The sequence below is a fragment of the Nicotiana tomentosiformis genome, chromosome 3 (genome assembly GCF_000390325.3).
Source record: "Nicotiana tomentosiformis chromosome 3, ASM39032v3, whole genome shotgun sequence".
NCBI lineage: Eukaryota > Viridiplantae > Streptophyta > Magnoliopsida > Solanales > Solanaceae > Nicotiana > Nicotiana tomentosiformis.
The window spans coordinates 138,981,265-139,007,068 of record NC_090814.1 but is presented as its reverse complement, the minus strand read 5'-3'; the positions used below and the strand labels follow the sequence as shown (position 1 = coordinate 139,007,068).

General features: G+C 37.1%; 1 protein-coding gene across 1 annotated transcript; it reads right to left on the bottom strand.

Annotated features, from left to right (window-relative positions):
* Window positions 1-5,926: 5,926 nt before the first annotated feature.
* Window positions 5,927-17,876, bottom strand: LOC138908565 (uncharacterized). Its single transcript, XM_070199241.1, has 7 exons — window positions 17,846-17,876; window positions 12,630-12,929; window positions 12,446-12,546; window positions 9,517-9,662; window positions 8,662-8,950; window positions 7,271-7,329; window positions 5,927-6,047 (listed from the first exon to the last, which is right to left on the bottom strand). The coding sequence occupies exons 1-7, from the start codon at window positions 17,874-17,876 to the stop codon at window positions 5,927-5,929; spliced, it is 1,047 nt and encodes a 348-aa protein (XP_070055342.1).
* Between the last annotated feature and the right edge of the window lie 7,928 nt (window positions 17,877-25,804).

Sequence of the window (25,804 nt, the reverse complement as noted above, 5' to 3'; positions counted from 1 at the left end):
TTATCATGGATTATGAACTCTGTTAGGCCTGGTCCTCTGAGCAGTATTCTGTATGCTTCTGATGCACACAAAGTGTGGGAAGACTTGAAGGAGAGGTTCGACAAGGTTAATGGATCCAGAGTATTATACCTACATAGAGAAATTCATACCCACACACAGGGCACCATGGTTGTGACTGATTACTTCACTAAGTTGAAGGATTTATGGGATGAATTTGATGCACGTATGTCATGTCTTGGCTGCCCCTGCCCAGAGTCTAAGAAGTATGCACAACGCTTTGAATATCACATACTTCTGCAATTCCTTATGGGCCTGAATGTGTCATACTCATAGGCTAGAAGTCAGATCATGATGATGACTCATATTCCCAGCATCAATAAAGCATACTCACTGCTTGTTGATCAGGAGAGTCAAAGGAATCTAGCCAATTTCACTCAAGCAGTGCAAGTTACTGAGAGTTTAGATAGCACTGCACTCTACAACAACAAAGTGACTAACAACACAGGGAGCTAATTTAAACTAGCTGGTAATTACAGGCAAAAGAAAAGTCAAGTTCAATGTGAATATTGTCACTTCAAGGGACATACAAAGGAAAACTGCTACAAGTTGATTGGGTATCCACCGGATTTCAAGTCCAAAAGAAAAGGTGTTAGTCTTGGCATCTACTCAAATCATGCCAGTGGTACATCTTATCCAATAAGAGAAGGTTGTAATGCAGTAGGATGCTGTCAACAACAAGGTGTTAGTCAACAATGCAGAGGTGAGGTTGGTCTGTCTCAGCCATCACAGTTTAGAGGAGGTTATTCAGATTTCACTCAGCCTCAACCAGCACCAGGCAAGATACTTGTACCCTTCTTCACTCGGGAGCAATACCAACAGATTGTGCACTTGCTTAACAAAGGAACTGAGGAAGGAGCCTCTAGCAAAGCTTTATCTACATGTATTTTGATATCCTTACTGTTTGAGTATGTTAATCACAACTGGATAGTAGACACAGGTGCATCAAATCATATGACAGCAGATCTACATATGTTAAATAGCTATCAATAGATTCCTACATCACAAAGAAGCAAAGTTTACTTACCTACAGAACCACTGTCCTAGTGTCTCATAAAGGGAATTCGACTGTACTTAAGGATCAGGATATCAGTAATGTACTTTACATACCTGACTTTAAGTACAACCTCTTGTCTGTCTCTCAACTCACCAAGGAACTACAGTGCTTAGTAGCTTTCTTTCCTGATTTTTGTGTCTTTTAGGACCTCTACAATGGTTAGGTGATAGGGATTGGTAAGGAAGATCATGGGCTCTATCTGCTGAAAGGGAGGCTTCTTGTCAAGGATAAGTCAAGCTCTACAGCTAATAATAAATGTGTACATATAGCTACTAGCACTAGTATCAGTACTGCAACTCCTTATTTGTGGCATATATATGAGGTTAGGTCATGCACATGTTGATGTTATAAAGAAACACAAGTCTCTTAGTTCCTTGAAGAATGTAACACATTGCACTGTGTGTCCATTAGCAAAGCAATCAAAATTACCTTTTCAGCTAAGAAATACTAATTCTAAGTCTGTGTTTGATCTATTGCATTGTGACATATGGGAACCCTATAAAGTTCCCACATATGATGGAAAGAAATACTTTGTTACTGTTATAGATGACTACACTAGATACACATGGGTGTTCCTCATTCATTCCAAGTCTGGCACTATTGTGGTTTTGAGAGACTTCTTAACTAAGACACAAAATGTGTTTTCCACTACTGTTAAGGTAATCAGAATAGATAATGGTAGCGAGTTCTGCAGCAATGAATTTCAACAACTATTGTCAGGTCTTGGCATTGGCCATCAGACTTCCTGTGTTTACACCCCTCAACAGAATGGAGTAGTTGAGAAGAAGCACAGAACCATTCTGGAGATGGCCAGATCTATTAGATTTCAAGCTGCAGTTCTGTCACGACCCAAAATCCATTAAGGTCGTGATGGAGCCGGACACCACTCTCAGGCAAGTCAACAATAAATACTAGATTTGGTCATCATCTTTAATGTTTTTGAAATCATATTTTCCTTCAAATTAAATAGTAAAGGATGAGATTTTTCAGAATAAATAATAATATTTTTATCAATTTCAATACTGAACTCCCATAATCAATCCCAAAACCCGGTGTCACAAGTGCATGAGCATTTACTAGGAGATAAAATAAAATACAATAACTGTCTGGAATACAAATTTGGACAGAAAAGAAAATACAATACTTTGAAGGAGACTTTGCTGGCTGCGGATCGTCTCACAAAATGCAACTCACCTAAGTCCTCGTATCAACCACATCGTTTCGCCCACAAGGCCAATAATATATATGTGCCTGCATAACAAAATGTGCAGCAAGAGTAGTATGAGTATGTAAATCAACGCGTAACCAGTAAGTATCCCACCTAACCTCGAAGAAGTAGTAACGAGAGATCGACTCGGACACTTACTAGTGGTCCAATAATATCAGGTACAGTAAAGAAGTGAATAAATATGAAACCGAGTTAATGTATGAAATAAACATGTATAAAATACATGGTATAATTTCCCTCTTTACAAATTTACTCAAGCTCTCAACTAGCAAGTTCCCTCCTTAACCGGAGCATATATATAGAGATAGTGGATCTCATCAAAAAGGTTGTCATAATTCAAATCAGGGAAAGACCTCAGATACACTGGCCTCATGCCAAATATTACGCACGATTCCATGAGGATAATATATATAGGAAATGCCGACGCATACGGCCCGGTCCAACATAAAAGTAAACTATGCACTATCGAGGGTCGAACGACGCGAACCATAGATGCATCTATTAACCTGCTAAGGCGAACGGCTCGCTCCCATGAGAGTGTGGTACATAAATCCTGCCGAGGCAAACGGCCCGATCCCATAAGAGTAGTAGGAAATACCCCACTCGCGAATCATACATGCGACGCTGTATAAATTTAAAGAATCACCCCGCTCGCGGATCATACTTGCGACGCGGTCAAATATAAATTTATTATTAAAATCATATCTCTTTCTTGATTCTTTTCAAAATAAGGAAAATTCAAATTGTAGCTTTTTAAGGAAATTACCCCGCTCGCGAAACATACATGCGACACGGTTACACATAGATTTCTTCAGCTATTATAATACTCCTCGATTCTTTTTGAAATCTCGAAGTTCAAATGAAACCTTTTAAATCCTAAATTCTTCAATTTTGACTCCTTTCTAAACATTTAATAAGCAGACTCAATCTCGCTCCCTCTCAAGACAAACAATAAACATAAATCACTAACAATATCAATAAGGCTTGATGTGAGCCTAAAACTACCCGGACATAGGCATAACTAGTAGCTACGTACAGACTCTCGTCACCCCGTGCATACGTAGCCCCCACACATAGAAGCACACAATAATTTAGTTCACCTAGGGGGTTAATTCCCTCTTACAAGATTAGAAAGGAGACTTACCTCACTCCAAAATTCCATAACCGACTCCAAAGCCGCTCTAACAACTCAAACTGAAGTCCGTTGCTCCAAAACTAGTCAAATATGACGCAACCGAATCAAAATATACTCTAATACTCATAATTAATCATTTTATAACAATTTCCAACTCTGTTTGAAAAGTTGATAAGATCACCTTCGGGCCCACGTGCCCGGATTCCGAAAACTTTCGAAGATAAACTTTACCCATAACCTCACGAACTCAAATATATAATTTATTCCCAATTTCATGCCCAAATCCGTGGTCAAAATCCCAGAATATCAATTTCTAGGTTTTTCTTCAAAATCCCAAATTTCTACAAATTTTTCATGTTTAAATCCGTGTATAATCCTTGTATGTAACTCACAACTAGTAGAAATCACTTACCTCATACTTGATTATGAAATCCCCACTTCAAAAGCTCCAAAAGTTGCCCCAAGCAGTGTGAAAAATGGGTGAAATGAACTCAAACCCCGCTTAATTCTGCCCAGCCCAGGTCCGCCCTTCTTCGCGTTCGCGAAGGCCAAAGGTTCCTGACCAAAATTTTCTCTTCGCGTTCGCGTCATACTGGTCGCGTTCATGAAGGCCAACTGCCCGGACCCCTCGCGTTCGCGTAGGCCAAATGGCCTTAGGCCCAGCTCATCATTTCTTCCACGCGTTCGCGATTTCCCCTTCACGTTCGCGTAGTTTCCTCAGTCAACCTCACTGCGTTCGCGACCTACACCTCACTTTCGCGATGAGTAATTTCCTCCAGCACCAAATCCTTATTCGCGAACGCAATCTCCTCCCCGCGTTCGTGATGAAGGATACCAGAACCAGCATCAGCAATAGAAAAACATGGGGAAATTGAACCGAAACCAACTCGAAACACACCCGAGGCCCTCGGGACCTCAACCAATTATGTCAACACATTCCAATACACATTACGAACCTAGTCGAGCCTTTAAATCACATCAAATAACATCGAAATAATGAATCACACCCCATTTCAAACTTAATGAACTTTGAAATTTCAACTTCTACATTCGATGTCGAAACCTATCAAATCATGTCCGATTGACCTCAAATTTTGCACACAAGTCACATTTGACATTATGGACCTACTCCAACCTCCGGAATTAGATTCCGACCCTGATATCAAAAAGCCACTTTTGGTCAAACTTCTCAAAAACCTTCAAATTTCTAACTTTCGCCAAATGGCCCCAAAATGACCTACGGACCTCCGAATTCACTTCCGGACGCGCTCCCAATACCAAAATCACTATACGGAGCTATTTCCAGACCCGAAAATCCCAAACGGACATTGATAATATTGAAATTCACTTCAACCCAAATTTATGATATTCTTCTAAAATGCCAACTTCCACGATAGGCGCCGAAACTCTCCCGAGTCATCCAAAACCCGATACGGACATATGCCCAAGTCTGAAATCATCATACAAACCTGCTGGAACCTTCAAATCCTGATTCCGAGGCCGTTTACTCTAAAATCTAATCTTAATATATTCTTCCAATTTAAAGCTTTCGAAATGAGAATTTTCTTTCCAAATCAACTCTGAACTTCCGAAATTTCAATTCCGACCACACGTATAAGTCATAATACCTGAAGTGAAACTGCTCATGGCCCCAAACAGCCGAACGACGCGCTAGAACTCAAAATGTCCGGTCGGGTCGTTACAAGTTCCCTTGAAGTTCTGGGGTGAATGCATAAGTACTGTTGTGTACCTCATCAACAGACTACCTTCTAGAGTCATTCACAACAAGTATCCCTTTGAAATGCTTTATTTGCATCCACATTCCTTGTCATATCTTAAAATCTTTGGATCCCTCTTGTATGTAACCAATCCAAAGGATCATGGCAAATTTGTTGCTAGAGCCATACCTGCTGTAATGATGGGGTATTCTTCCACTCAGAGGGGGCATAAACTGTACTCACTACACACTAATCTTTCTTTGTTAGCAAGAATGTCATATTCCAGGAGCAGATATTCCCCTTCATGCATATGAGGGATATAAGCACTCGTCTATTTCCAGTTCTTGACTTGTTGTCTTCTAGTGACAGTGTTCCCTATGAAGCAGTATCATGTGGTGCTCCCTCTAGTTCACCACCTGGGGAGTCTGCCTCAGCACTATATGTGGCACCATCTGAGGAAGCCAAGAGTCCTCATGAGAAACTCCATATCACTGAGCTAATACCAACAAATGCAGGAGAAAGGAGCATTACTGAGCACACATATGAACCAACTAATGATCATCCTCTCAGAAGATCTGGTAGGATAGGAAGACCACATATTTGGTTATAAGATTATGTAACCAATTCAAAAAATGCATCTTGCTACTATCCCCTGTCTTCCTATGTCACATATAACAATATCACAACCTCATACTACCATGCTCTCACAGTGTATTCTTCTACCACTGAACCTAAGTCATTTGCTGAAGCAACCAAGGAACCAAAGTGGATAAAAGTAATGCAGTTGGAGATTGAGGCCCTAGAAAGCTAATCATACATGGAGCATGGTAGATCTTCCTCCTAACAAAATGCCTATAAGGTGAAAGTGAATATTTAAGATCAAGTACAAGGCTTTCGGGGAGATAGAGAGGTACAAAGCAAGACTGGTAGCTAAGGGCTACTGTCACGACCCAAACCGATGGGCCGCGACGGGCACCCGGTACCTTACTCAACCGAGTACCCAACGTAACGTATCTTTCGTATCATACTATCATAGGTAAATGAGCCAGAAAGGCTAACGTGAGATAACTAGAATAAAACATAAGGGAATACTCGATATAGGATGGCCCAACTTGATATACCGACTTATACATTTGACGTACTGGCCTATAAGGCCGACATGATCCTTAATATACTCAGAACATAGGCCGACAAGGCCATACCAGTATCCGTATACATAACATATGTCTACAAGTTTCTAAGAGTACATAAATATCATAAAGGTCGGGATAGGGCCCCTCCATACCAATGAATACATATTCAAATCACACTGACCAAATAGGAAACTCCGGAGCAAGTGGAGTGCACAAACACCTTCTGCTGAGCTGATAGCCTACTAGGAGAACTCTCAACCTGTCTATCGGGACCTGCGGGCATGAAACGGAGTGTCCCAAGGCAAAAGGGACGTCAGCACAAATAATGTACCGAGTAAGTAAGGAATAAAAATCAGTAAATAATAGACATGAGAGAAATATAGAGTAAAGAACTCAACCTGTAATTCTGAATAGCTCTATGAATCATGAAAATTTATAATATCATGCATGTGCGTATAAATGCCATACCATGCATAGGTATATGTGTACATAACATCATCAAGCCTCTGAGGGCATCCCATCATATCATCTCGGCTACTATGGGCAAAATCATCAACGTATACCAACTGATCAGGTGGTGGTGCGTATATAACGTCTTAACCTTTTTTCATATCCCATATACATATAATATACGCGTGTATAACTCCTTCTGGTCATGGATCAATGTACATGTATAAATGCATGAAATGCATAAGAAATACGTTAATAAGATTTCTCGAATATCATAAAATCAATATGCTTTTCGGACAAACTTTATCAAATACGTATTTTTCTGAGACCCATGAATAGAGGATATAATAATAATTCACATAGGGAATCAAGAATATAGACACCCCTAGTATTTCTATGAATAGAGTCATTTATGAAAGTTACGTATTTTGCTTGTTTCGTTTGTATCATTTGGATCATGCCAAAAGAAAAGAATGGATAGCCTTTACATACCTTAAATCTGTTGAGTCCTTAATACCTTCCAAGAAATTTTTCAAACAACTCAATCCAATCTACCACAGCATAAGGAGATTTAAAATCAGTATTGAGTAAAGGCTAAGTCCACAACTTAAACTAGTAGCTCGTTTACGTAAATTTGGGCAGTATCTCCCCTGTAACTAGGCCCTCCTCCAATACTATATAACAACAACAATAAGAATATAACAATAAAAACATGTAAGCATCATTTTTCAACCTTATCTCCATCACAATATACCACAAAGAAGCTCACACACCCTAATCACTTCATACATAAAACGACAACCAAAGTAATGTCAAACAACAAAAATAATGTAACGACGAACGACCAACCCACCATTCCGTCATTATGTAGTGTTTCTCCATACCATTTATCCTCCAAAACTCCATTAAACAGTAGAAAAATATACAGCCCAAAGGCAACACAAAACAGCCCGCAAAACAGTCCACTACAAATCAAATAACTCGAACTCACGGCTTTCGATCACCGTCCCGTGAGTTCTAACTATTAGGAAATGAATTTATCAATATTCCTTGATATTTAAATACTTAAATACAGAAAGTACACGTTTTCTTAACTATGAAGTACCTTCCAAAACTCAAACCACAAAGAAAAAGAGAGGCGATATAGCGATACTTACATTGTAGGGATCGTTTTAATGTTATCGTTTCTTGATTCCGTGCCCGGGATGATAATATTGTTTGAAGATCTTATAGAGAGCTTAAGAGTAAAGTTAGGGGTGTTATTTGGGAGAGATATCTGGAAAATTATAGAAAGAGACGAGATGGGATATAAATATCCCAATTGTTTTAAAAGTCATAAAGGTGCTACTTGGCACCCTATGATTGGCCCTTCTTCCAATGTTTATATCATTTTATCCAGGTGTCATATGAATGAACGGTTAAGTGCGTTGGAAACTACATTCCAATAACTTCAATGTGATATATAATATGTCCCAAAAAGACCTCATATAGCACACGAAATATATTTCTTAAAAAGCTCTGTTACATGGCAAATCCTTAGTCGGTGTTTCCGCAACTTTAATCTGATTTTTCTCAAACTTCATATTTTATATCCAAACATCATATATAGCCATATTATGATTTTAAAATTATTTAAATAATGATTAACAAGTCTCATATTTATTACGTCACCTTGGGACGCATATGGTGTAACAATCCTCCCCCCTAGAAACATTCGTCCTCGAATGTTAAACTCCCAGAAATCTATAGAACTTTTGGCAGAGTCTCCTCTGTAGCGGTACTACTACCAAATTGTCACACAATAACCCAATAATACAAATCCACACAGGGCCACAATCATCAATAACACCAATGGCCTCACACGACCAATAACAATAACTAACATAAGAATCAAGTACAATATACGTACCTAAAGGTTGTGATGTCTTAGTTTGATCCTCCTTCGGAAGTGGAAACAAGTGAGGATACCTAGTATTCATTTCTTCTTCAGCTTCCCAAGTCATCTTATCCACATTATTGTTAATCCAAAGTACTTTAACCGTAGCTACATCCTTAGTTCTTAATCTCTGAATTTGTCTATCTTGTATAACAATGGGAGCTTCCTCATATGATAGCTGCTTTGTAACCTGAACATCGTCAACTGGAATGACTTTAGAGGGATCTTCAATACACCTACAGATCATAGACATATGAAATATTGGATGTACAGACTCCAATTTGGAAGGCAAGTCTAACTCATATGCTACTTGGCCTACTCTGCGTATAATCTTATAAGGTCCAATGTACCGAGGGCTAAGCTTTCATTTCTTACCGAATCTCATAACGCCTTTCATCGGTGATACCTTTAGGAATACCCAGTCATCTACCTGAAACTCCAAGTCTCGTCGTCGATTATCTGCATAGGACTTCTGATGACTCTGAGATGCTAATAGTCATTCCCGTATAAGCTTAATCTTCTCAACTGCATATTGTACCAACTCTGGTCCTACTAACTTAGTTTCCCTAACCTCAAACCATCCGATAGGTGACCTACACTTCCGTATGTAAATAGCTTCATATGGAGCCATCTGAATGTTAGAATGATAACTATTATTATATGCGTACTCAATAAATGGAAAATGATCATCCCATCTACCCCTGAAGTCCATCACACAAGCCCGTAGCATATCCTCCAGTGTCTGAATAGTACGTTCAACCTGACCGTCTTGCTGGGGATGAAATGATGTACTAAGACTTACATGAGTCCCCAATCCTTTTGTAAGGACCTCCAGCAATTAGCTGTAAATTGAGCACCTCTATCTGAGATAATAGATATAGGGACACCATGAAGTTGTATTATCTCCCTAATGTAAAGCCTTCCATAATCCTCTGCTGAATAAGTAGCCTTGACAGACAGAAAATGGGCTGCTTTTGTAAGTCTATTGACAATAACCCATATAGAATCGAACTTACGTTGGGTACGATGTAAGCTGTCACGCCCCAAACCTGAAGGGGCGTGGCCGGCACCCGGTACCATACTCGGCCCGAGCGTACCACTCTGTAATTGTGAACTCTAGAGGAATAACCCTCAACCTAGGCCGATGAGGCCATATTCTGAATCATTTGAAAATATCGTCTGTCTCATCTAAGGGGTAAACATTATATATATATATATATATATATATGTGTGTGTGTGTGTGTGTGTGTGTGTGTGTGTGTGTGTGTGTGCAGACTGACAAGGTCGCCGTGAACATCTACTGTTATACAAACTATACAGGACTTGTCTACAAGCCTCTAGAGATAGTTGAACTATATCATGGTCGGGACAGGGCCTCGACCTACCCATCAGACCTGTATATATATAAAACGGACTCCAAGGTATAGACCTGGTAACTCCGGGGAAGTGGAGCTTACCAACCAAGCTGATATTTGGCTCTGTCTACTGGGAAGGTCTATCCAGCTATCTATCAGGACCTGCAAGCATAAAATGCAGCGTCCCCAGCAAAGGGACGTCAGTACAAATAATGTACTGAGTATGTAAGGAAACAAAATAACTGAAAGCTGAAACTGAATTGATGATATAATAACGGAATGTAACTGGGAGTCAAAAATAATCTGAAGATATGCTTACCTGCTGATACTGACTCAACTCTCTCCATATAGTATGTAAAATAGTTGTCCGGCCCTATAAGGCTCGGTATGTGTAACTGCCCTGCCGTAGTAGGCTCGCTCATAGGCGCTCGGCCATACTAGGCTCTGTATCTCGGCCATTCTGGGCTCGCTCATAGGCGCTCGGCCACAGTAGGCTCGGTATATAACTTACCATCTGATCAGAGGTTTTCCAATAGGGGCCTGCCCACCGATTATAGCTCGATGGTGGTAAAAAATACTGTAACACTGTATATATATATATATATATATATATATATATATATATATATATATATATATATATATATATATATATATATACACACACACACATACACACACACATTCTCTGCTCTCTTAGCTGAAATAAGACAATACTAAACTGAATATGAAGTCCCGATAAGGGAGAATACTGTAACTTCTGAGACTAGGATAATGTGAATAAATTCAGGAATACGAACTTCTCTTTATGCCTCGTTATCAAACTCATGTAGTTACGAGATCATGCTAAAATGAAGAAAGGTTTAGCCTTAACATACCTTATCACAATCTTTCCAATCACCAACTTGAACTCGCCTCTTCTCACCTTAATCTACAATAACGATAATAATACTATCATTAAGTTACGAAAGGTACAACTAACGCACAACGAACGACAAGCTTATTTTGTATTAAAACGGACAGCATCTCCCCTATAATCCTTACTTCCTCCAAATTCAAGATAACACCACAACACCAAAAACAACAATAACAACATATATACATTAGTTTCCAACCTTATAAACACCACACAATACTACAAAATATCCCAACACACCCCAATCTCTTCATACACAAAATGACTACCGTAGTAGTGTCAACAACCCAAAATTGTTACGATGAACGACCAGCCCAACATCCTGCATTTATGTGGTGTTTTTCCACACCCTTCCTCCTCCAAAACTCCACAAAACAGTAGTAAAACACGCTGCCCAACAGCACCACCAAACAGTTCACAAAACAGTCCGCTACAAGTGAATAACTCAAACTCACGGCTTCCGATCACCGTCCCGTGAGTTCTTACAAATATAGAACGACTTACTATGAATATACAGCAGAAAAAAAATGGATGAAAGAGAGCAGTAAACTTGCCTTATTTGTTGGATAACTCGGCTCCTATTTTGGTTCTTCAAACTCTAGGCTTTACCTCCAATTAGAACTTGAAAGGGAGAGAAAATCAATTGGGGTTTGGGGAAAATATTTGGGAGGAGTTTTGCAGAGATTAAGTCTGGTTATTTTACCCTATTATAATCCTATTATTTTACCCAAACTGGCCCATATTTGGACGACCCGAACAGGCCTAGTTTTGGATTCTCGTTTAAGCAAGTAGGTGACAGTCTGCGCAGTCTCGGAACAATGCCCATATCTCTCTAATCCAATATCGTATTGACAAACGGTTTAATGCGTTAGAAAATAGACTCATAGATCTTTAATTTGATGGGTGGAACACCCCATAACTCTACGTATATTGGGAGAACATGGCAGTTACATTTGACCCAAAGTTTCAGTAAAACTCATGAACGTAACTTGTGATGACTTTCATCGACTTTTGTTCCACCACTCGCTTGACTTCAAAACAACACACGACTATCATGCAACTAACATAACTCATAAAATAACCTCCTTATCAATTTAAACACCCTGGTCTCACTCCAAAAGTACATGTTATAACATTCCCAATTTGTCGACGTTCGACAAAACATTATTTATTTTTCAATTCCTTTAGCTTCTGAACCTTCCAACCATCTTTGTACTTGTTATTCATGATCTTCAATATTTGTAACCTCTGTGGTAATATGATTAACTTACTTTATAAACTTTTCAAATATGATTTCATTTTTGAGCTTACATCAATTGACTTACGACGTACTCGTACGTACGAAAACATGGGTTGTAACATAAGCCTATGATGAAATCCATAATAATCACTTCCCATTTCCAAGTCGGAATCTCTATAGCCTGTAATAATCCACCGGGTTTCTGTTTCTCAATCTTAACCTGCTGATAATTAGGGCACTGAGCAACAAACTCTGCTATATCCTTCTTCATTCCGTCCCATAAGTATCTTTCCCTGATATCATGATACATCTTCGTCTCTTCTGCATGAATAGAATAACGAGAATAGTGAGCTTCTCCCATAACCTGCTGACATAAACTTGCCACGTTAGAACACATAATCGACCTCGATATCTGAGAACTCCATCTCCTGTAATCTCAAATGGTGTATTCTCCTTTTGAGGGGATGTATCTCTGTAATGAGCTAGCACAAGATCCTCATACTGGCGTTCCTTCACTTTAGTTACTAAAGAGGATTTTGTCGTGTACTGAATAGTAACTCCGGTATCACCTGAGTCCAGCAATCGAACTCTAAGACTAGCTAACTGATAAATCTCATGGGCTATCCCACACTTATCTAACTGTAAATATGACATGCTACCCATAGATCTACGGTTGAGGGAGTCGGCTACTATATTCACCTTTCCTGGATGGTATAAAACATCAACATCATAGTCTTTTAGTAGCTCCAACCATCGCCTTTGGCATACATTCAATTCTTTTTGATTGAAGATATATTGAAGGCTCTTATGATCCGTATAGATATCAACATGAATGCTATACAAATAGTGCCTCCACATATTTAGTGCATGAATCACCGCGGCTAACTCTAAATCGTGGGTTGGGTAATTCTTCTCCTGCTTTCTTAGTTATCTTTAAATATAAGCAATTACTTTTCGTGGCCATTTTGCCACTTGTTGCATGAATACATGGCTTATTTCATTGCCCACAAATACTGGAATTTCCTGTAACTCATATGATCTCAAATATCATCTTTTGAATTTTTTTTTTCTTCTCGTTCATTAGTCACGATATGTACCACTTTCTTATGGAGTGCATACAATGTTGTTATGAGACTGTTGTTACAAGACCATTTCTTCCTTATGTCACTATGCTTAAGTTGAAGCCTTCTTCCTTTATCCCCCAGCTAGTCTTTATTTGTAGTACTTAAGAGAGACCCTTTTGTCTTCTGTAAAGTTGCGAGCTTATTACATCGTATACCCGAAAGGATTTTTGACGTTCTTACTCGCCTATAATTATCCTTAATTACTTACCTCCACGCCCTTATGCTCGTAAGGTTGATTCTATACTAAATATTTTGACTGACTTCTCAGTGGCACCATATTTTTTTCGTAACACTTATACGGTACCTTTAACAACCCCAACTCCTATTTGAATATTTCTCAAGGATTACGATGTCATCATATTTGCGAGACTGAATTCCCTATGTTGGGTTTCGCTATGTTTATCTTGCACAACCTGTTGATTTGTCGGTACCCTCTTGTTAAGTCATGGCTAGGCTCTTCCTAAATCAACTACTAACTACACGTTAGTCCATTATCATATCTATATTCTGCGTAATCTCTCGTGGGTTATATCCTTTGTCTTAACTTATCCCGTACATTGGCTCCTTATGTATCCAGTGTTTATTTGCACTTATTTATCAATAACATCTAGTGATGGAATCCGTACTGTCTCTCCCCGTCGTTATGCTTTCATAATGTTCCAGAGTAGTATCATATCCGTAGGATCTGAATAAATGCAATCTCATTCCTTTCGCAATTCTACCACATTCTTTCTTTACTATTTCATAGTTACCTTAACCACATAACTCCGACTTAATACCATATCACACCATCTTCCCCCCTTTAGGGAAGTACTAACATTTATTGCTATGAAGATTTACCTATAAATGCTTCACCTCTTCATACTTGGCGTCTTTTCACATCTTTATGGACTCTTACTTGCCTTGCGGTAACCCTTCTGTACCAGGGATAATTTAATTTCTTACACACAAAGGTGACACCTAGTGTAACTGTCACACTTAGTCCCTTAGCTTAACTCTGCTCACAACGCTTGTTTTAGGGAAGCGTCTTCCTGAATGACATTTAAAGGCTATTCTTCTGTTGTCCATTCAATTATCGTCGCAATGCGACCTCTGAAATTCTCACGATGACAACTATTATCAAATCCTTCGATCCCGAATTCATGTTCAGTTTATTGTATTCACTAGCCCATACTAATTTCTATTACTCCGAGGTCTAACTTTTCCTTCTGGTAATCATGTATGAGTCACCAACTCATTTCTTGAAATTGGGACATGACTTTATGGCTTATATTCTTTTATTGTCTCAAGGATTGTGACTTCTTGTCTTTTCCTTCACTTGACTATGGAATCTATAGTCCTGTCATATTTTGATGTACCGTTATCATCCATTTATCACATCTTACTCATAATGCTTCATTTACTTTCTTCTTATTCTCCTACTAATATTTCTGTCTATCACATTACTATGAAAACTTCTTCAAAATGTTCCTTCACTTTTAGCTCCACTTGCTTCATCTCACTGGCTCTTCGAAATGCCTAACATTCTCTTTTTACTAGGGACGAGAGCCATACAAAGGTAAATATTTATCCCTTCTAGGATTCCAATGCCAATCTTCTAAAATTTCTGAACATTCTAGTATTCATATCTGATTGTACTATTCTAGAGTGTACCATCTGGGTGTCTCACAAGGAGAACCATTACCATGTTTGCAATATCCCTCGGAAATGTGAGCTAATGATAACAATCCATCCAAAAATTTGGGTCACTCTAACCCCGGCTGGACGCTGATATCCCACCCTTCTCTTAAATTATATTTGTTAGCTCTCATAGGACATAATTGAGATAGGTATGACCAATTGTATATATCTCTGTTACTGTTGAAAGTAACTCCGAATGTTTATATTTCTCTGCCTGAATTGTAAATACAGATAATCTTCACTAACTGGGTACCTCATATCCTTCTTCACCTAGCTTCTTCTACTTGTTGAAACTTGTATCTACCTTCTGATTCTCTCGTTACTTTTTACCATAGGGGTAGATAAATATTCATGCCTTAGGGATCCTTATCAAGAGGCTCACACGTCGTAGTACACACATATCTACTAAAGGCCTTACATTTACTCATCATAAGCATGACACAAAATCGAGTTCCTCTGACTCAACTCTTCCACAGCCACATTCAATCTCTTACCAACTGTCATTCTGAAAGTAGATGTCGCTGTATAACGAATAAAATATAATTTAGGAATTTGAATTTCTTACAACTGAGCTCTACCATACGATCTAGAATAAGAAGAAAGAGTGACAGTCCTAAATGTCATGTAGCCTCCTGCTTATAAGTGTGGTGCAAAACACACCTATAAACAAGACTCTACTAGACACGGCTTGTAGACTCCCTAGGACAGAACTGCTCTGGTACCACTTCTGTCACGACCCAAACAGATGGGCCGCGACGGGCACCCGGTGGCCCCCGCCATACCAATCAATATATATTCAAATCATACTGACCAAATAGGCAACTCCGGAGCAAGTGGAGTGCACAAACACCTTCTGCTGAGCTGATAGCCTACTAGGAGAACTCTCAACCTGTCTATCGGGACCTGCGTGCATGAAACACAGCGTCCCCAGGCAAAAGGGACGTCAGCACAAATAATGTACCGAGTATGTAAGGAATGAAAATCAGTAAATAATAGACATGAGAGAAACATGGAGTAAAGAACTCAACCTGTAATTCTGAATAGCTCTGTGAATCATGAAAATTTATAATGTCATGCATGTGCCTATAAATGTCATACCATGCATAGGTATATGCGTATATAACATCATCAAGCTTCTAAGGGCATCCCATTATATCATCTCAGCCACTGTGGGCAAAATCATCAACGTATACCTGCTGATCACGTGGTGGTGCGTATATAACGCCTTAACCTTTTCCCATATCCCATATACATATAATATACGCGTATATAACGCCTTCTGGTCTTGGTTCAATGTACATGTATAAATGCATGAAATGCATAAGAAATACGTTAATAAGATTTCTGGAATATCATAAAATCAATATGCCTTTCAGACAAACTTTATCAAATACGTATTTTTCTGAGACCCATAAATAGAGGATATAATAATAATTCACATAGGTAATCAAGAATATAGATACCCCTAGTATTTCTATTAATAGATTCATTTATGAAAGTTGCGTATTTTGCTCGTTTCGTATGTATCATTTGGATCATGCCAAAAAGAAAGAATGGATAGCCTTTACATACCTTAACTCCGTTGAGTCCTTAATACCTTCCAAGAAATTTTTCAAACAACTCAATCCAATCTACCACAGCATTAGGAGATTTAAAATTAGTGTTGAGTAAATGCTAAGTCCACAACTTAAACTAGTAGCTCGTTTACGTAAATTTGGGCAGCATCTCCCCGGTAACTAGGCCCTCCTCCAATACCATATACCAACAACAATAAGAACACAACAATAATAACATATAAGCATCATTTTCCAACCTTATCTCCATCACAATATACCACAAAATAGCCCACACACCCTAATCACTTCATACATAAAACGACAACCAAAGTAGTGTCAAACAACAAAAATAATGTAACGACGAACGACCAGACCACCATTCTGTCATTATATGGTATTTCTCCACACCATTTATCCTCAAAAACTCCATTAAATTATAGAAAAATATACAGCCCAAAGGCAACACGAAACAACCCATAAAACAGTCCACTACAAATCAAATAACTCGAACTCACGACTTTCGATCATCGTCCCGTAAGTTTTAACTATTAGGAAATGAATTTATCAATATTCCTTGATATTTAAAAACTTAAATACAGAAAGTACACGTTTTCTTAACTATGAAGTACCTTCCAAAACTCAAACCACAAAGAAAAAAAGAGGCGATATAGCGATACTTACATCGTAGGGATCGTTTTAATATTATCGCTTCTTGATTCCGTGCCCGGGATGATATTATTATTTGAAGCTCTTATAGAGAGATTAAGAGTAAAGTTAGGGGTGTTATTTGGGCGAGCTCTCTGGAAAACTGTAGAAAGAGACGAGATGGGATGTAAATATCCCAATTGTTTTAAAAGTCATAAAGGTGCTACTTGGTACCCTATGATTGGCCCTTCTTTCAATACTTATAACTTTTTATCCAGGTGTCAAATAAATAAACGATTAAGTGCGTTGAAAAATACATTCCAATACCTTCAATTTTATATATAATATGTCCCAAAAAGACCTCATATAGTACACGAAATATATTTCTCAAAAAGCTCTGTTACATGACAAATCCTTAGTCGGTATTTCCGCAACTTTAATCCGATTTTTCTTAAACTTCATATTTTCTATCCAAACATCATATATAGCTATATTATGATTCTAAAATTATTTAAATAATGATTAACAAGTATCATATTTATTACATCACCTTGGGACGCACATGGTGTAGCAATAGTGAGCAGGAAGGCCTTGTCTATACATAAACCTTTTTACCTGTAGCTAAGATGGTCACAGTAAGATCCATTGTTGCTCCTGCTGCCTCTATGAATTGGATCATCTGTCAGATGGATGTCCATAATGCTTTTTTGAATGGTGATCTGTTAGAAAAAGTCTACATGAATATTCCTCAGGGGTTTGCTAGATAGGGGGAGACTATGAAGATCTGCAAACTCAACAAGTCATTATATGGCCTTAAACATACTCCTAGACAATGGAACAAAAAGCTGACAGAGGCTTTGGTCCATATGAGATTTCAGGAGAGTCACTATGACTATTCTCTTTTCACCAAGAAGACCAATGGTAATATAACAGTGGTGTTAGTCTATGTAGATGACTTACTAATTACAAGCAGTAGTCAATATATTCTACATAAAACCAGAGATGAGTTGCAAACCAAATTCAAGATGGACGTCGGTCAGTTCGGTCGGTTATTATGAAAGTACGGTTCGTTTTATCGGTTTTTGGTTATGTAATATTAATAACTAAATCAAACAAAAGTATTTACGGTTCGGTGCAGTTTTTTCAAGGTTTGGTTTGGTTATTTTCGGTTTAGTTTTTCGGTTATTAACGGTTCAAGATTTTTATATCTTGGATTTACTTCCGGTGGTCATAAACTTCCAGTCCAGTGGTTATTCTTTCACTGTTTTGGTCATAAACTTCCAGTTCTTTCACCGTTGTTCCGTGTAAACTTCCAGTTCTGGTGCCAGAATAACTATAAGTTCTCTTTTCAATTACAAGTGATAATAACTAGATAAGTACGAAAAGGGTCCGACTCATAAGATTGAGTTCTGTTATATATACAGTGAAAAAGGCTCCAACACAAAAACTGAGCATTATTATGACTCATGAACTTTACCATCAAAGCAAATCTAAGATGTATAAATAGTTCAAATGATAAGTCTCCAGAGACTATTAACAAACAATGTCCACCATGGCCTTAGCAATTTCCAATTGTCCATGTCAAAAAGCAGCTCTGGTCAAAACAAAACTAGACCATCTACTGATCTAAAATGATGAAAATGAAGCAAGCAAGTAATCTTCAGAAAATAAAAATAAAAATTGATACTTTTGTTTTCAATTATGGAATTCATGAATGCCTAAAAAGTGAACATTGGATATAGAAATACAGAACTCAGAATAAGGAGGTAACCACTAACCTTAGGAAGAAAAATGAGCGACGAGCTGAGGAAGAAGGCGTCACAGCAGTTAGCAGTCGGGCGTCGGCATCAGCAGTCGCACAGAGGTGAGAGGACTAGAAGAGGAACCCTAATTTTTGATTTCTAAGGAAGGTAATAACTTAAGTCACTAAGTGAGTAAGTTTTAGGTTAGGCTTCAGATAGGTTTGGGTAAATTAGGTGGGCTTCAGATGGGTATTGGACTATTGCGCTTCAGATGGGTAATAAGTTTTAAACTCTCAAAAGAACCCATATGTTCAAACCTATTTTTCTCAACTAATACCCAAAATTTTAGTTTTTTGGTTTAACCGAAAATCGAAACACCAAAATCGTAAACTGTACCGAAAAACCAAAATTTAATAATTTAAAAACTGTGCACTGACCGAATAACCGATTAAACCGAAACCGAAAAAATTAAAATTCACGATTCGGCGGATTTTTTCGGTTCGGACGGTATTATGCCCAACCCTAAGTTAAAGTTCTTCCTTGGGATTGAGTTTGCAAGATCAAGTAAAGGTATTGTGATGTGTCAAAGGAAATATGCCCTAGAACTAATAGTTGAAGCTGGACTTGGAGGAGCTAAGCCAGTTAGTACACCTTTAGAACTTAACCACATGCTGACATCTGAGGAGTATGATAAGCACACACAAAGCAGCAACAAGGATGAAAATCTCAAGGATGCATGCCCTTATCAGAGGCTAGTAGGCAGCTGCTCTATCTCACCATGACCAGACCAGACCTGGCGTTTACAGTTCAAGTACTGAGTAAATACATGCACAGCCCAAAGGTTTCTCACACTACAAGAAAAATGCTAATTACATGGAAATGTTACATCGGGATTTTATTCGTAGATAATACCTGCGAATTTTTATGAGAAAAATTAAAATTCCTAAATTTAAAATATTTTACCTGCGAAAAATATTTTTCCAGAAAAATCATAGGTATATTTTCTGAGAAATTACCTGGGAAAATTAATCGGCAAGTACATATCTGTAGGAAAATTCGCAGGTAAACAAATGAAGAAAATGGAAAATGTTTCCTATGATAATCCGTTGGAAAATCCCCAGGTAGAGCTACATGCAAATTTACTTGGGGATATTTTTTTGGAGATTTACCTGGGGATTTGCTTATTTGAGGAATTACATGGGGATGTTGTTGCTAAGGATTTAGCTAGAGATTTTTGCTGGGGAATTTACCTGGGGATTGTCTTAGCTAGGGAACTACTAAAGATGTTGTTGTTACGGATTCAGCTAAGGATAATTTTTTGGGGATTAACTTGGGGGTTTTCTTATTTGAAAAATTACATGGGCATTTTAGTAATATAATTTTTGCTACAAACTTTTTCTTGGTGATATAGTTGGGGATTTTCTTACCTTAAGATTTATCTCATATTTTGATTGGGGATTTTTGTTCTCGGGATTTAGATAGAAATTTTATTATTGTTGATTTAATTAGATATCTAACATCTGAGAGTTTACCTGAGGATTTTATGGATACATATTTAAGTTTGAATTTCTTTAAATACTTAAAAAAATATTATTTGAAATTTTAAAAAAATATAATTTGATAATTTTAAAATTATATTTTCTGAAAGCTACAAAAATTTGATATGTAAAACACATCCTTCAGTATTGATCTTATCTATTATATATTTGTCGATTATGTAGGTAAATATAGTTAAAATGATAACTTTATATAATACTAATAATATACATATTTCATATTGAACATTACAAGTCATTAAGCATAATATAGTCAGTCATTAATATTTTGAACAAATTCAATAACAAAATAATTATCATAAATTTAGTTATTTTAAGAATTAAAATTTTAATATGGTTGATATAAAAAGATATAACAAAACTAAAGATACGACTACATCTAGCATTTTCAGCTAATATCATCATAAAGTATACTGAATTGTGCATAATTGCACAATTTAAGTTTAATTTCTAAGCATAAAAATTTATGTTATATTTATAAACATTTATGTAACTTTTATTAATTTTGTATACTAAATTATGCATAAGTACATAATTTAAGTTTAATTTCTAAGCATTAAAAAATATATTACATTTAAAAAAAATAACTAACTTTTATTAACTTTTTATGTATGTATGTCAATTTTTCACGTGTATTTAAAACGATAAAAATTAATTATAGTATGTATAAAATGATATTAGTTTGTAAATGTCAGTATTGAAACTTAGCTAGTGTTTGACCATAGATTTCCAAATTTGTTTTGAAAAATCTGATTTGGGTGAAGTTTTGTTTGAAGATGAAAATGTCACGACCCAAAATCCTAACATGTCGTGATGGCGCATATCTCAATACTAGGCAAGCCGACAACCTCAATAAACCACAATATCTTTTAAGTTTGAAAACATAATATTTGAATTCCCACAGAAAATCTCACAAATACAGATATTAATACATTCCCAAAACCCGGTGTCACTGAGTACATGGGCATCTAAATGATAACAAAATCTGACTAATATCAATATTGTCTGAAAGTATAGAACAGTACAATAACTGAAAGAAAGAGAGTCAAGGTCAGCGGACGCCATGCAGCTACTTGATAGTCTCCGATTGATAGCACTCTGAAATCTAACAGCCGGTGTGTCCGAAAGCACCTGGATCTACACACGAGGTGCAAAGTGTAGTATGAGTACAACCAACTCAATAAGTAACAAGACTAACCTTTGGGCTGAAAGTAGTGACGAGCTCCACAGGTATAGTCCAGTATAGAAATAACGGTACAGAAATGTAGGCATGCTTTCAAGTTCGACCGTTAAACTGAGTACAAGTAAGATAGACCAATACTGCATGATATGAGGAATATGACATCTCAGTAGAAAACCTCGTGTACTCACAATCACTAATCACTCGGTCACTCGGTACTTTTTTATAGCCAATCCAACCTAGGGATATTCCATCTCATATATATATATATATATATATATATATATATATATATATATATATATATACGCATCGACTGACAGTCAGTCATTCAATACCGTATAAGGCCAATCCAGCCCTGGGGTAATTTATCCCCAAATATAAATGATTCGGACAAGATCCATGTCCAGGAAAGTTCATCACAAATATAAACAAATAAGGCAAGTCCATGCCCTGGGAAGTCCATCCCGTATATAAATCATCTACGCTCACTGTGGGGGGTGCAGACTCCTGAGGGGCTCCTTGAGCCCAAGCGTGATATAAAGTCGATATGGCCTGCTGTAGGTGGGCAACCCCGGTCCATATAATGATAAAGCCTATAAGGCCTGCTGCAGGCGGGCAACCTTGTTCCATATAATAATAATAATAATAATAATATATATATATATATATATATATATATATATATATATATATATATATATATATATATATATATATATATATATATATATATATATATATATATATATATATAGCCCGATATGTCCTGCTGCAGGCGGGCAGCCCCGATCCCATAAATATCCTCACAATGGATGAACATGACTGAGTATGAAATATAAATTTTTAAAACAATTAATTCAACAGCATCACGACCCTCTGGGTCCCAAAATATCGACACGTAGCCTAATCATGATCTTTAATACGAGTCTCAGCTCAATTTCCTAACACGTGGAGAATATGCGAATAATAACACGATTCTTTAATTTTACAACTTCGCAGGATTTATTCAAGTCACAATTTCTATGGTGCACGTCCACACGCTCGTCACATATCGTGTGCGTCACCTCCAGACAATTTATATAACACCAAATTCGGAGATTCATACCCTCAGAACCAAGTTTAGAAGTGTTACTTACCTCAAACCGTATAATTTCTTGCTCCGCTATGACTTTGCTTCGCGGATTGGTCTCCGAAAACTTCGAATCTAGTCATAATTAATTCGATTAAAACAATACAATTTATCGAAATTAATTCCATACGAAAATACTAATTTTCCAACAAAGTTCGAAATTTAAGTCAAAAATCGCCCGTGGGACCCACGTCTCGGAATCCGATAAAAGTTATAAAATATGAACACCCATTCAACCACGAGTACCACCATACTAAATTTACCAAATTCTGACATCAACTCGACCTCCAAATCTCAAATTCTTATTTTGAAATCCCGAGGCCCAAATCCTCTAATTTCACCTCAAAAATATGTAATCTAGTCGAAATACTCAATGATAATCTAATATTATTGACTAACAATGATCATAAGTGACTTACCTCAAAATTTTCCGTGTTTCTCGCTAAAATATCGCCTCAACCCGTGTTGGAAATGTTAGAAATGAAGACAAAATCGCGGACCCTTATTTTTAACATTCTGTCCAGGCTTTTCACAGTTGTGACCCCCTATCCGCACATGTGCAACCGCTTATGTGGAAGACACGCCAAGTCCCCGACTCGCGCACCTGCGGGTGCGCTACTGCGAATCCCTCACCGTGCTTGTGACCACGCAGGTGCTGAAAAATCTTTGCACCTGCGAGCTCTAACCACCCCAAGCCTGGCCGCATCTGCGCTCCACTCCTCGCACCTGCGAGCTTGCACCTCGACCAAAGTTCTGCATGTGTGAGTACACTAGAAGACTAAAATTTTCGGATTTTTTCTTAAGTCCGAATTTGATCCGTTAACCATCTGAAACTCGCCCGAGGGCCGAGGCCCCCGGACCTCAATAAAATACATCATCAAGTCCTAAAACATCATACGAACTTAGTCGAAACCTCAAATCAAATCAAACAATACTAAAGTCACGAATCATACCTCAATTCAAGCTTAATGAAATTAAGAATTTTCAACTTCTACATTCGATGCCGAAACCTATCAAATCAAGTCCGATTGACCTAAAATATTGCACACAAATCATAAAAGACATAACAAAACTATTCAAATTTCCAGAATCGGATTCCGACCCCGATATCAAAAAGTCAACTCCCCGGTCAAACTTCCAAACTTAAATTTTTATTTTAGCCATTTCAAGCCTAATTTAACTACGGTCTTCCAAATAATTTTTCAGACATGCTCCTAAGTCCAAAATCACCATACGGAGCTATTGGAATTATCAAAATTCTATTCCGGGGTCGTTTACATATAAGTTAACATCCGGTCAACCTTTTCAACTTAAGTTTTCATCTTGGAGACTAAGTGTCTCAACTCATTTCAAAACTTCATCGGACCCGAACCAATTACTCCGACAAGTCATATAACAACTATAAATCATAAATTGAGGAGTAAATGGGGGAACATGGTTGTAATACTCAAAACGACCGGTCGGGTCATTATAAAAAATGTACTTGGACATCAGTTTTCAAAACATATTTTACTTTTTTTTAAAAAAAATATGAAACATGACTTATACCCACAAGTTCTAAAAACTATCACAAATACCCAACAATATCTATCTTGATTATATAATTCTCTTTTTAACATCATCTACCTTTTAATACAATTCAAGTGTTTATATAATTCTACTTTTTAACATCATCGATCTTGATTAACTTCTTATATTATTAAAATAAATTAATCTTGTATACGTTAGGATTAACAAAATAATGCTTACCAATTATCATGTCTAACTATTATTTTTAATTAATGTATGTTTTTATATAAAAAGGAAATTAATGTGGTAGACCAAGAATATAAATAAAACTTTTAAAGAAAATAAAATTAAAAGTAATATAATTATAATTCAATTCACTTGCTTTTACATCTAAAAAGATTTTTTCATTTGATTATGAAATCTCTAATTAATGCATCCTTTTTCAAAAAAAAAAAAAATTGAAGAAGAAGAAGAAGAGGAAAACATAAAAATAGTAGTATGTTGGGAGAGAAATTACCGTGGGGACATCTTTGTCTCACATTGGACAAGAGATGTGAGATTCTCCACTTTATAAGCTCAGCACGTTGGTGCGTCCAGTCGTGAACTGGTAATGAGCTTCGATGGTAGAAGTATATTGGTATAAGTGATAAACTTGTATTTAAGTTAAGATAAGATAATTAGAAAATATAAATAAAAAAAAAAGGAGGGGGTGGTTGCAAATATGTTTAGAAAATTAATAATAATTAATAATAATAGTTAATGAGAAAGAGTAATTACTAAATAAAAATAATATTGTGGTGCCAGGGTGTGTGGGTTCATATACAAACAAATATGGGGTGAGGATGTTAAAATCAGCAAGAAAACTACTTCCTAACTTTCATAAAGTTTTACCAAAAATTTCATGTGAATTATTAGAATTTCTTACGAAACAATCCGCAAGTAATTTATATGCAGATTTAAAATTCCAGGTAATTTACACACGGATAAAAAATCTCCAGGTACATTATCTGGGGATTTATAAAATTCGCAGGTAATAGTTACCCACGAAGGTTTTTTCATCGGATTTTTTCAGAAGGAAAATCCGCAGGAAACTTAATTTCCTGCGAATGTTTCTATATAATCCCCAGGGAAATTCCCATGTAATACGTGATTTTCTTATAGTGTCATATGGAAGTTGCCTTAAGAGTGGTCAAGTACATAAAAGAAGCACCTGGACTAGGGTTGCTTATGCCTGTAAAGAGCTCTAACCAATTGCTAGCCTATTGTGAGTTGTGACTCATACTGGGGAGCTTGTCTTCAGACAAGAAGGTCTCTAACAGGTTATCCAGTGAAGTTTGGGGATGCATTAGTCTCATGGAAGTCAAAGAAACAAGAAAGAGTGTCAAGAAATTCAACTGAAGCTGAGTTTAGAAGTATGGCTACATGCACAACATAAATTACTTGGCTTATTGGCTT